We start from the raw sequence: 13,872 nt of genomic DNA on the forward strand, positions 1-13,872 counted from the left end.
AAGTGAACGCAATTTGGCACAAACCCTGAAGTTGAACAGTAAAAAAACCCAACTCTTTTTCTTATGTTTTAAGGTTTGATTTGTCCATCTTTTTTATTACAACACCACAATTATATTTGTCTATAGTGTTAAATTGTTAATTATAGTTATTTTATACGAACTACTAAATTTATTTGCATATAGGTACTTTATAATACATTTTCTCTATAGTAACGCTTCTTAAAATTGGTTTGATTTCACCCTTTATATTTTTTATTTGTTATTTTTTTCGGGTCAATCTAGATTCATTATTTGGCTAGATCAGATTTAGTTTCTCTTTTTTAGGTTAAAGGTTTTATTACTCCAAACAAATTTGTCTCCATTTTTTTTCCTATTACAGTTTGAACAAACTTCCTTTGAATCCCCTTGCTATTTAAAAAAAAACAGAGTAGAATCTCCTTTTCCTTTGTGGGATATGTTAAGTATGCTTTTGTTGCTCGGATCAAAATACATTCACAATTATATTTGTTAAAATGCTATGCTAATGTTCTACGTGTCTATCAGGCTTACATATGCTATTATGCTATTGCCATAGCCAAGGGTATTATTTGTTACCACAAATTTTAGGTCAACAGCATATTTGATGGTACTATGGATTATGCATCAATCTGCAAAATGCAAAATTTTTATTGTAGTCATGATAGTTTGTGATTTGCTGTTTGGTTGGTTAATACATTCTCTTGTTGTCAAGCGATTAATGTGTAGTTTATGCTTTGTTGCAATTGTGCGATTGTTAAAGATCACAGTATTTCTCAGTAGTCCGTAGTATAGAAATTTTTATTATCATTAAACATCTTGAAAGAATTACATTATAAGAGTGAAAAACATCCTTAAAGTAATGGATTTGAATACCAACAAACCAATAAATAACAAATCAAAATAGCAGACAGTTGAAACATGAAAATCTCAGCATAGGAGTGAGGGCTAGTTGGTGTATATATGGACGCCAACAGCAATTAGGAAAATGGTGATGAGGCAGAAGTAGATGACGGTGTGGACTATTATTGACATCCCACTGGTCTGCAAGCTTCCAAACTCCACCACTCTGTTTTTCCCGGGCAGCTGAAACAGCAGTCCCGGTGTCAACAGAATAAACAGAACCAACGCAACCACCACTGGTCCCCAATCAGCCATTTCTCTTTCTCTGCCTTACTGATTGCCCTGTTTTTTTTAGATGGCTTCTTGAGTGATGTATTGATGGTGATTGGTGTGATATTTTGGAGATTAAACAGAGTCTCATTTATATATACAGGATAGTTTTGGGCCAGTAGATTGGGAGATAGAGAGAGACAGACTAATACAACTTGGTTAGTGCGCAGACAAAAGAGGTGACCCAATCTGGAAGGAAACATCACGAGATCGAAATCATGGAACTTGATAGGGATTTAGGATTGATTCTGTACTTCATGGTAGATGACATCCCGTAGAGGGTTACCATCCAGCACTCCAGCTTTTGCTTTTGTCTCAAGTTAGCCTCTAAAAGAAAACCAGTTTGTCCTCATCTAGAGCATCTTCAATGCTTTCTTTCTAAATTTGGTAATACTTAAAAGTAGTTTTTATATATAACTAATTAGCTGTTGATTTTGTTTATGAATATTACATGAAGGTTTTAGGAGAGGAATTTTGGCAAGGAATCGTTGATTATAGTTGAATAAAAAAATTGACAGTGAGAATAGTTTATTGTATTTGGGGAACTGAGAGTAAATATAGTGACATTACATGATTTTATTGAATTAAGTTGATTAAAGAATAGAAGTTAGAGGGAGTTTGGTATAAATTCCGTAAACGGAATGGAAAGGATTTATATAAGGGAAAGGGTAATGATATACGTTACCTTTGATACTGTATATGTTTGGTATCTTTATGGAATGAAAACAAATTGAGAAATTTATGATTGAGGAGGGAAACACATTTTTGTTTCACTAGTTGGATAAGGGTAACAATTTGGGGGATTTTGTTACCTTTTGGATACGGTATTTGTTACTTATAGCTCATACCAAACTAATAGAAATGGAACACTTATTTGGTTACGTTTCCTACATTACAAATTTTCATACCAAATCCCCCCTTAGTGGATAACATATCACACATTCCCACCCATATGAAAGACAAGTTTTTAATTAGGGATAATAATTTTTGGAAAAAATAGGTTTTTATTTAGGAATGGAGGGAGTAATATATTACATGCACATCAGCACATGGGAAGTAAATGAGTACAAACGAAGGATGGATAAAAGAAGTGGATTCCTTTCTTTCTGTAGTTTAAGTTTCAGTATTCTATTGAATGAAGTATAACCTTTCTAAGTGGTGAGTCTTTATTAGTAGCATGTATTAATTTGAAGACGCGATAATAAAAGTTGGACATAAGGTTGGCACTATTTGGTATGAGAAACATAGAAGAAATCCGAAGTCAATGTCAATTGTTATATTCACCAAGTAGGGTTTATAATTGGTTTGATGATTCGTTTTGTAATCTTGAGGTCTTAAGGTTGAATCCTTGTACTGACAGGTTGATGATTGCATATTAAACACCTCACTTCCAAGAAAATTGATGGTTGTATACTGGTTAGAGGTTTTTTCTTTCCTTCAGTTGGATAAAAGTTATGTCAAATGTTATTATATACATGTAAATAGCGTGGTTTTGGCCGTAAGAGTATTATAACTTACCTTTTATAAAGTATGTATATATGTATGTTTTCATTCTCTCGAGTAATGAGTGGCATATAAAATGTGAAAGGATCTTTGCTGTATCTAATCATGTTTAGCTTTATCAATCTTGTTAGACAAAATAGCTTTTGATAACCAGCCTAGTAGCCAACTCAAGAAAAAAGAGAAGCCTTGCCTACGTATTCCAAGTCTTGAGTCCACAACTTTACACATTGCCTGCTGCTTTTTCCGACGATCGAAAACTAAAGCAAAGGCAAAGCACCCATTAAAGAAAAGATAACACACACACACAGACAGTCATACTTAACTATATTGTGAAGCGTAAATTGGAAAAGCAGTTGTTTGATCTACTAAAGCAAACCCACTAAGTGTTTTAAAACATCTATACCTTTCCTGATCCCTTCCCTCCTTAGCTTTTTTTATTACCCCACTTCTCTTCTTTTGCTTCTCTTTTCCTTCGTTAGCTTGTCTTCCTTCCCTTCATTCTTATCCTTCTTCACCAAGGAATTCCCACTCATTTGCTCTACATATTCCCTTGGAATTCTTTCCTTCTCCTTAAACTTTTTTAAAGACTTCGAGAGAGACAGGTGTTTGCTAGAGTGACACTAAAAGAATTAGCCACTCGAGAGAAGCAGAGGGAGAGTGAGAGCAGGAGTCAGAACAAAAAAACACAGAGAGAAAGATGATGGTAGATTGGGGGCCGGTGGTGGTGTCTGTGGGGCTGTTCATATTGTTGTCGCCAGGGCTGCTGTTTCAACTGCCTGCGAGAACAAGGATAGTGGAATTTGGAAATATGTGCACCAGTGGGATTTCTATTTTGATCCATGCTGTTATTTATTTTTGTATCCTTACTATCTTGACTATTGCCATTGGCATCCACATACGTTCTGGTGTATAGTACTTGAGACTTTAAGTACCTGGAGGTCTGGCCATCAAATACTACAGATTTCATCTTTTGTATTTGCGTTTTCTTCTCTTACCCAATTGTTACTTCTTCTTTGTTCTGCCATTAGATGCAAAGTTGTAAAGTTTTCTGCATCATATCATTGTAGTAAAGCAAGGTTCTCTCTCATTTGTATCTGAAGAATATAATCATTATATACTACGAGTCTCTGACCAGTCTTGAGCTATTTTCTTTTTGTTCATCAGGTTCTTTTGTTTGTCACTTTTAAGTTTAGTTTTTTTTTTTTTTTTTTTTTTTTTTTTTTTTTTTTTTTTTTGTTTGTTTTTGTTCCCCCCCCCCCCCCCCCCCCTCAAATCCAAGGTCCTAATATTTTGGATGGTTTGGAAGAGTATATTGTTGGTATATTCAAGTAGCAAATTCATGTACTTCATCCGTTCTTTTATTACTGCATCACTTGTCTTTTTAGGAAGTTTCACAAATGTTACACCATTTCCTCTTTAGGAAAAAAATTATTTGTGTTCACACTACAAATACCCAACATACTCTTGTTTTTTCACAGTTACTTTTTAGTTTATCAATATGTCACATGGGTAATTTTGTATTTTTACTTTTCTCTCTCTTACTTTTTTCCACTACCAAAATATTTGTACTCAACCCCTTCGGTGCAATAATAAAAAACGGAGGAAGTATACTACTCCCTCCGTTTTTAAATACTGCCTCCATTTTTATTTTATTTTGCACTATTTATTTGTCTTTGACTAATATTTGTGATTTATACAAAAGAAAAAATATAGTCTTGTGGGTACTTGTTGGAATCATCTCAATGAAAAGATTATTAATTTTCAATTGTTAGAATTTATTTTTATTGATAATTAAAGATATTAGTGATAAAAGATTAGTATCAGCATGTGTGTCCAAGAGAAATGAAGCAAATATTTAAAAACAGAGGGAGTATCTGTTAAAGATATTTTGAATGTGCGAAATTAGTTTTCTTGTAGAGTAAGCCCCACTTGCCACTTTGCCAGTAGCCAAATTGATATTACCCCCTTCGTAGTTTTTTAAGTGATACACTTTCCATTTCTGGTCGTGTTTTTTTAAGTGATACACTTCCTTTTTTTGTCAAGAAAATACATGAGAATATTATATCTCTCCTCTCATGGTCCCCACCCAAACCCACTACTACTTTTTTTATTATATTTTTCCTCTCACATTCATTACTCTTCAATAAACTATTAACCCCACTATATTTCTTTTAACAATTTTTTAATACTCCACTAACCTCTTATTTTATTTAAGTCAATTAAATTGCCTAAAACTATGTGCCGGTCAAAGTGTATCACTTAAAAAAAACACGGAGGGAGTACGTAAATCAATGTGTATCATATATATTTAGTTAATGGTAATTTTTGTTATTCATGCACACTGTGTTAAGTATTACGAACTAGGCCATGATTAGTGAAGAATTGCAACTTAGTCTAGTCCTGCTTTTCAACAAGACTCTCAACAGAAGGTGGAGAAAAGAAAAGAGGTAGACAGTGCAATTCTTGGTGACGATCTTTTTATCTAAAAACAACTAAATAAATAGTCAAGAAGAATAATATTGAATACTGAAGTACATAATGATGTAAAATGAATGAAAACAGTACATCAATGATTCAATGAAGCGTCAGAGAAACAAGTGTTGCTGTTGCTATAATGCTATGGCTCCGAAAGCCTCAAGTAATAGAGTATTTATTGTCTGCGAATGCTTGTGTGTATTTCTCTTTTGATGCATCAAACATTCAACAGTTGGCAGGCTTTTCATGTGATGAAATGTCAGATCACAGTTTCATGTTTCTGGAAGAGGAGAACTAAAGTTAAAATCTTAAATTAAGAAACCAAAAAGAACAACAAAAAAAAAAAAAAAAAATCTAACAGTTGAAGGTAATTCTGAAAGTACAATTTGAAACACAGTATACTTGGTTGAAGCGTCATCAAGTACCTTCTGCTATCAAGGGAACGATAAAGTATTTAACATCAGTGAGTGACCGTACATTAGATCTGTTTTTTGAGGTTTCTAGCTCTGGCATGAGTCCATACCGCCAAGATTTGTGGAGCAAAACCTGAGCATGTTTGATCTTGTCCCAGTCTTTACCTGTGTGTTCTTTGCAGCGCTCCATCAGTTCTGGACACTCAGTAATCTCGACTTTCATTAGAGATACTATGTGCTGTAGACCTTCTGGTAGACTTGTTAGTCGCCTGCATCTCTCAATATGAAGGTGCTGAAGTTCTGTAAGGTTACCAATCCACTCTGGCAGTTCTGTCAAGGCCGGACATGATGATATCCACAGTGATCTGAGACTTTTTACGTGCTTCAGCCCCTCTGGAAGAGTCTCCATCTTTGGGATATCGTGGAGGGTCAATTGGCGAAGTTTTTCTAACGATGTCCATGGAGTTGTAGGACTTGTAACAGTTGTTGAGGTTCTACTAAAATGGCGAACTATCCTGCTTGGTATCCATGATTTGGCTCTAAGGTTGTCTGTGGTACTAGCCCCATTGTCAGAGAGATTGAGTTTTCTGCAATTGGAAATCTTTAACCTCTCAAGAGAGGGTAAATGCTCCAGCTCCGAGGCCAGCAAACTTAGTTCATGACACCTTTCAACCACAAGATGTTTCAGTTTAGAAACATCCCCTAACCATTTTCTGACTACGTCAAAGCTCTCCAGGCCCGAGCATCCCTTAATCTGCAGGTGAGTGATGCCGGTTTCTATTTCTACCTGCTGTTGGAAGGCATGAGATACCTTCTTTGCACATGCTTCTAGCAGCTTCCAATTGACATTGCACAGGTTAAGGTCTGTAACCTTCATGAACAAAGGCATAGATCTCAGATTGGGGCAGTTCCAAATCAATAATTTGGTAAGACGAGGGAATGATTGAACTGGCTCTGGCTGCTCTATCATTTTTGATTTAAGCATCAACTCTGGTAAAGAAGTCACTTCTTCCCGCCATCCTTCTAGCTTGTAAAAATTGTGGAGGGTAAGTTCTTCCAGGGATGGGAAGAATGTAGAGACTAGGGATTTTTTTCTTTCCATGTATTGCACATTGGCCATGTGTCTAAGGGTGAGTCGTTTGAGTGAAGGAAGTTCCCCAAATGGTGGAAGATGCTGGCATTTTTCACATCCTTCAACGCTGATAACAACTAATTTCTCGAGATGAGTAACCAAATTTTTCACCCCTGCCCATTCTGGAAAGTCCCCCCCTCTGTACCCTTCTATACAGAGTATCTGGAGATTCTCGTTTGGACAGAGCTTCTTAAGCAGCTGTTCGTAAGGTGTTCTTTCTTCATCAGATAGCTTATGAGATACCTTCTCCACATTTGAGTCCGTTTTTGCCCAGCTGATCTTTAACTCCCTTAGGTGCTCTTTAATGCTTAACTTTGCTAATCCGGCTTCAGCTATAATGGATGTCCAATCTCCTGTCAATTCAATTGCCAGCCGTCCTCGGAGGTTGTTGAGATCTTTTAGTGCTTTTAGCCCAATGTTATCCATGTCTTTGGAATAATTCTCACCGACCACAAACCGATTCAAGGTTTCAAGATGAGTAAGTTTCTCTAAACCTTGAGGCATGCAAGTCAATTTATCACACTCATCAATCTCAAAACGGCCAAGATTTACTAGCCCCCCAAAGTAACACAATCTTTCCAGCTTTGTGCAGGAGTTAAGTTTCAGTGTATGCAAGTTGTACAGGTCAGCAACTGACTTTGGGAGTGTAGTCAGACCATCGTTCTTGGAGAGATCCAGGTATCTCAGATGGATCAGCTTGCCAATGGAATCCGGCAAATTCTCGATCCCAAGATTATGCAATTCTAATACCTTAAGGCAATCAAAGCTAGAGATCAACATATTGCATAACAACGGACCTATCTTTGTGTCAGAATCTGGTTCGTTGACTGAAAGAAGCGTCCGTAAATATTGTAATTCGAGCTTGGATGACGAGATTTTGCTCAATGAATCTTCATCACAGGTAAACGATACATGCTTCAAATCCATATTAATCTCTGAATCATCAGTCTCGCACAAGCTCACGATTCCTGCTGAATATTTACATGCTAGGTTGCGCATAACGGGATGCATCTTACAGGTGACTATGTTTCCCAAAACATCAGTGGTCACACCCTCAATGAAGCAGCGCCGTGTCAATTCCAGAAAGTATTTATCTGCAGCTTCCTCCAAACTTCGACCATGCTGTGGATCAATGAATCCCTGTGCTATCCAAAGACTAAGTAAATCTTGCTTGTTGAAAGTATAATCATCAGGAAACAGGTAACAATAGACAAAGCAAGCTTTCAGACGAGTTGGAAGGTCTCTGTAGCTGAAATGTAAGACTCGATCCATGATGTCCTCGTTTTGTTCAGCACTTACTGTCAATTGGTTATTGAAAGACGACCAATACTCGTTACTTTTTCCATAAAGAAGGCTTGCCGCAACTTTTATGGTAAGTGGAATACCTTCGCAATTATTGGCAATTGCAAATCCTATCTGCTCCCTTTCATGATCCCTCAGGCTTCCCTGTACTAAAGCAATTTTTTCGAACAAAGACCAAGAAGAATCAGGTAATAAGCCCCTTAATTCGTATTCGTCATTGTCTTCCTCTTTGTCTTCCTCTTTGTCTTCTTTGTCTTCCTCTTTGTCTTCTTCTTCTTCTTTGTTTTCTTCTTCTTCTTCTTCTTCTTCTTCTTCTTCTTCTTCTGCGTCTTCTTCTTCTTCTTCTTCTTCTTCTTCTTCTGCGTCTTCATCATCATCATCATCTTCTTCTTCTTCTTCTTCTTCTTCTTCTTCTTCTTCTTCTTCTTTTTCGTCTGCGTCTTCTTCTTTGTCTTTGTCAGATTCAGAACTTTTAGGTGTGACATGTTTTGCTACTTTAGTTGAGCGCCTAGTCACCAAAATTCGACTTCCTCTTGCACCTGTAGCTAATATCTCTTTCAAACGATGTCCAAGTGTGATACAAGCATCATCTAGGACAAGCAAATAGAGCTTCCCCTCAATCTCTCTCTGAAGTCGTCGCTCATAGATGTTTGTTTTATTAGTACTATCACTATGGCTAGGAGTAGTTGTTTGATGAGTAGTATCAACATTTTGACATCCCAAAAGACCACGAAATATCAATCCATTTTGATGAACATGGGAATTCAGGACTTTGGCAGGTTTAGGATTTCGCTTATTACTAGACCTATATGTACATGATTCCACAATTTCTTTAATGATCTCTCCCTCAGACATCTTTGAAACTTGAATCCACATTCTCAAGTCGAAATGACCTTTCACCTTTTCATCATCATAAACTAATTGTGCAAAAGCCGACTTCCCTATTCCCCGTTGTCCTACTATAGGAATAACAGAGACGCCGGTACTATTATCTATCAGTGGTTCAACCAACCTCTCTATGAATTCCTTCTGTTTCTCCTCCCTTCCTATTATTTTTTCCTCAAATAGATGGTAAGTGTACTGAAAGGGCTCAAATGGCCTTTCAAGGTCATTTGAGTTATTACTTTGCATCTGCATCAGCATCCCAAGTTTTATAAATTCTTGGCTTGTTTTCTCGACTTTTCTAGCCAGTATTGAAAGTCTGCTGGGATAAGGGTAGAAAAGACCGACCTTTTTTGCAACTTTGTTTCTCACATTGACCACCCTCTGCAAGCCACGTCTGAGGTTTTCCCCGAAAATCCCATTCTGATCTTCAACTCTAGAAAAGTTTCCATCATGAGTGCGAGTGAGGACTTCATCAAGGAGGTCATCAGCTTGATGAAGCAGAGCCACAAGCTTTTTGAGGCTAACGCGAATGGGATGATCCTTGACCACATCCAGTTCTGCCACTGCACATTTAATCCCCACCAGCGATTCTCTCAGATTCGCTAGTTTCATTGATGAGAGCAGCCACGGATCCTCCACACGGCTCAAGGCTCTTTCGAGGTTCTCCAATATGACTCTTTCAGCTGCCATTCTTTGGTGATCTGATATGAAGTTAGTGAAGGAATTATTGATGCACAGGTGCAAGAGGTTTTGAAACTGAAAATAATTATGTTGAGTGGTATGTTAGATTGTTAGGTAGTAGGAGTTTAAAATGTCTTAAATCTCTAAGTCGTTTTTATGACTGCTTCATGCATCCCACTAGTTGATTTGAACTTTTTAGGCAAGGAATCAAATCACTTCACCAATAATATTCATGTACTTCCTGTAACACTTAAATAATTTAATTTATGTTTAATTTATGTTTTCTGTAGGACTGTCTTATTATTATCTATGGTAACATTCTCATTCTTTTCAATTGTATTGTTGATGTAGGAATTTATCTCAGGGTGGAATAATCGGATTGACCGTATATAGTGGGGGCAATGCAAGGTTGCCAAGGTTAGCTCTCCGCTCGTGGGTGAAAACTCTGAACTTTCTATTATGATTGTTTAGATGCATGTTTAATTAATTTTACTGTCACAACTACAATCACCGAACTTGACGTGGTTACAAATAAGGTGACTATGTTATTTGAATTTGGGTACTCAAGTCAGACACGGATATATGTTCAAGTATCCATTTAGACTTTTGCGAAAAAACATTGTTTATTAGTGAACCATATAGCTTTAATTTGCGGCAGTGCCGGTTGATGAGCCTTCTTCACTGCTTCTCTAGTTAGACACAAATACACAATGTTCTTCACCCCCCACCTGCTGTGCTTACTCCCTGCAAACAATTGATATGTTAAATATCTGCTTCTAATTCTTGTCACACCAGGTGACTGCAGTTATGGAGGAAGAGTTCAAGGCTATGCTTGCATGGTTAGTTCACCCTTAACCTTAGTATTTCAATTTCGATTTAGATAATAAAAATAATTTATTTTGTTAGAATTTTATCTTATTTGTATTTTCTTATTGCTAAACATCTCTGATTTATATGGAAACACACATTTAGAGCCTGTTGCTCAACTTATTTTAACTTATTTCAAGTATAATAAGTTAAAATAAGTTTCCCCTAAAAAAAAAAGTTCAAATAACTTCAATTCTAGGCTATTTAAATACATGAAAATCAAGTGAATAGAATACATTCTTATATTCCCTTTTTTTTTTTTTTTTTTTTTGTTCAATCACTTTCCATTCTAGGCTATTCTTGTATGTTCTAATCACTTTGCTTTATACTACTAAATATTTAATTATGACACATCTTTTTAACTCCACAATGGTACCACTTTTCCCTACCCCTCTCTTAACTTACTTTATTGTTCATTTTTTTTTCTTACATAAATCCACCTTTTTACATTTTTTTTATCTTATTTTTATCCTTTTAACTCACTTGCTATCTCATTATAATACTCCCACATACTACTCCACCTACCTCTTGTTATATTAAAGTTAACTAAATTTTTGGATTGTGTAGTAAAAGTGTAACACGTACTAAAAGCAAAGAAAATAAGACATCCATCATTTGAACTATATATTATTTCCTAAAATAAAATAAGTTCACATCAGATAATAAGTAAAATAAGGTGAACTAAGCATAGTTTAATTAAGTATTCATATCCAAGATAGAGCGTCAAGGTTTTAACTCAGAAAGTCAAACGTGAAATAAAGTCCAGTAACATAAATTTACACACATTATTCTCGTATTTTTAAGATGATGATTGGTCGAAGTACGCTACAAATTGTAATAAGAATTTTGTCACCCTCATGATTAGAAAGAACAGAAATTAATTCCAGAAGGTTTTCTCGATCTTCTTATGACAAGGAGGCACAGTAATCAATAGTTATTGTCTTATTACTTGAATACATAATTGTGTTAGTTGTTTACTAAGTCTATCTTAATCTATCGATCTAATCAGGATATTAATTATTTTATTCCATTTAATATAAAAAAGACCATGAATAATTGAATCATGATTGATCATTGCCATTGATAGTAACTTCACATGGCTAGGTGTACATCTTAACTGTCTGCCTTCGTGCTGTGTTTATGCAGTATATATTTATGTTGTATATATATATACGTCAGATTACCCAAAGACAAGATGCCGAAACCACGGCTTATTAGTAGGTGAGTAGTGAAGAAAGCATATAATAATACTCCTATAGACAAGTAGTACTTGAGTAATCAAACATAGTCTATATATGGAGGAAAATTCAAGTGAACACTTGTTTATGCACAAAGTTTTAAACCCACGAGCTGACTTGGTCAAAACTCAGCTCGAGCATTCTCAACTTAGGTTTGGATTTGGGTTGAGTTCTTACAAGCCCTATCCTTGAGCTCAAAAGCTCATTAATAAACTCAATCTTTGTTGTAAATTAATTTGTAAATAATTTATAGACAACTCATGATCGTTTGATTTGTAAACAATTTTTAAGTAATTTGTAAATATTAGGAAATTTTGATTTTTATCACCTTCAAATAACGACTTTATTGAATTTACCACCTCCAAAAAAAAAAAAAAAAATTTACTTTACCACTTCATAAAAAATTAAACATCAGTTTTCCCACCTAAGCCTAACTCCGGTGACAGAAACCCGCCAGTGGGACCCACTATACCAACTAGTTTTTGAAATTATCCCCAAATTCTCTCAATTTTCCTTCTATTTAAACCAACCTTCTTCATTTCTACATCTATTTCGTGAAGATTGAAGTTTTTTTTGCCATTTTCTTCACAAATTCTGATTTTGTACCCGCCCCATCCCCGCCCCGCCCCATCCCCGCCCCGCCCACCCGCCCCACTTCATACCCGCCCCATCCCCACCTCATACCCACATCTATATATCTTTTAAAGCAAAATTACATACTTTTATACTATTTATAAAATAATTACGTGAAATACAATATTAATTATAATTCTTTGTATGACACTTATATTATAACACAAAAATGTGTGTAGAATATTTTATTTTATAATTCGTATTAATTATGTAAGATTGTTTATTTGAGATACGGAGATTAAGTGGATCTTGGGTGGGGATTAGGTGGGTCTTTGGTGGGGATAAGGTGGGGATGGATATCCGAGTTGGGATGGGGCGGAGATGGTTTTGGAGTTGTACCCGGTGGGGCGGGGAAGGGGATGAAAATTGGACCCGCAGCGGGGATGGGGATGAAAATATTAGGTGGGGATGGGGATGGGGATGGGAAGGCCAACATCCGCCCCGCCCCGCCCAATTGACATCCCTATGCTAGACTGCTAGGTGAACCCAAAGCCTAAAAGTATATTTTCTTCTTATATAATATACTGTAATAAAAAAAAAATAATAATAATAAAAAAAAAACCTGCTTTGGATGCACCTATGTTTATGTGCACTTGGGTGTACATAAAAGGTGGTGTTGAGAAAGATTTTTTTTTTTTTTTTTTGACACACATTCTTACAATGAACTTGGATCGATCATTAATTATGTTAAGAGAAGAATTCATATGCAAGTTGACACCAATCAATGAAGAATATTAGTTTATGGGGTTATCATTTATACCCCCAATTATATATCAATTGATTTTATAGGGTGAAATATTATAGTTTAACACCAAAATTTGTGAACTAGGAGGGTAATGCAATTAGCTGAGCAGTATGAGCACTTGGATGAGCATACAATAAGCTTTCATCTTTATTAATCAAACTGAACATACATGATACATCATACAAATCTTTTGACAATCCAAATTACATGTATCTACATATTGTAGAAGCTTGCCATCTTTACTATAAACAGATAAATACTTTAAAATGAAATTCAGATAAAGAGAAATTATGTACAAGATTAAGCAGTTCCAATAAGAGGTGTCAAAATCACACTTGAACTGATCTGAACACTGAATTACACTTTAGGTTCCATTTCAAAACAGTTAGTGATAAGATAAATAAGCCGACCATGCTGATACAGTAGTCAGTTCTATAGTAGTCGAGCAGTCGTCGTAAAGATTTTCTCGAAATATATTTCAATAGTCAGATCCCCTTCTTCAGTTTGTACCCATACCAACTCTTGAAGTCCTTCCGACGATTTAGTTTCTTTGGCCAGGAGGGATATCATGAACTCCATCCATAGCTTGTGGTACTTATGGCAGGCAGTAGGATATGGTGGAAATGGTGAAGGAATAGTACGTAATTTTGTGAGGAAAGTTCAATGTAAATGTCCATGGCAATGCAACTCTAATCCTAGGAGTAAATATGTAATTTGTTTGCCCGTTTGCCCTCCAATAGTCCAACATACTTTTTAAACATAAAGAAAATTGGTGGATTATTTGGTGAAGATTTTGTTTTTTGTTTTCTT

At 35.8% G+C, this 13,872-nt stretch overlaps 1 protein-coding gene across 1 annotated transcript; it reads right to left on the bottom strand.

Moving 5' to 3' along the window:
- Nucleotides 1-5,583: 5,583 nt before the first annotated feature.
- On the bottom strand, nucleotides 5,584-9,588 carry LOC145602773 (putative disease resistance protein RGA1). Its single transcript, XM_081658928.1, has 2 exons — nucleotides 8,530-9,588; nucleotides 5,584-8,157 (listed from the first exon to the last, which is right to left on the bottom strand). Exons 1-2 carry the CDS (start codon nucleotides 9,586-9,588, stop codon nucleotides 5,584-5,586), a joined length of 3,633 nt encoding a protein of 1,210 aa, XP_081515054.1.
- Between the last annotated feature and the right edge of the window lie 4,284 nt (nucleotides 9,589-13,872).

This window comes from Chenopodium album, chromosome 21 (genome assembly GCF_948465745.1).
Source record: "Chenopodium album chromosome 21, dcCheAlbu1.1, whole genome shotgun sequence".
Lineage (NCBI taxonomy): Eukaryota > Viridiplantae > Streptophyta > Magnoliopsida > Caryophyllales > Amaranthaceae > Chenopodium > Chenopodium album.

Coding starts and splice junctions, on each gene's coding strand:
- LOC145602773 (XM_081658928.1), bottom strand. CDS start 9,588: ATGGCAGCTGAAAGAGTCATATTGGAGAACCTCGAAAGAGCCTTGAGC. Junction 8,158..8,529: donor CAAGAGGAAGTCGAATTTTG/GTGACTAGGCGC, acceptor GCTTTAGTACAG/GGAAGCCTGAGGGATCATGA.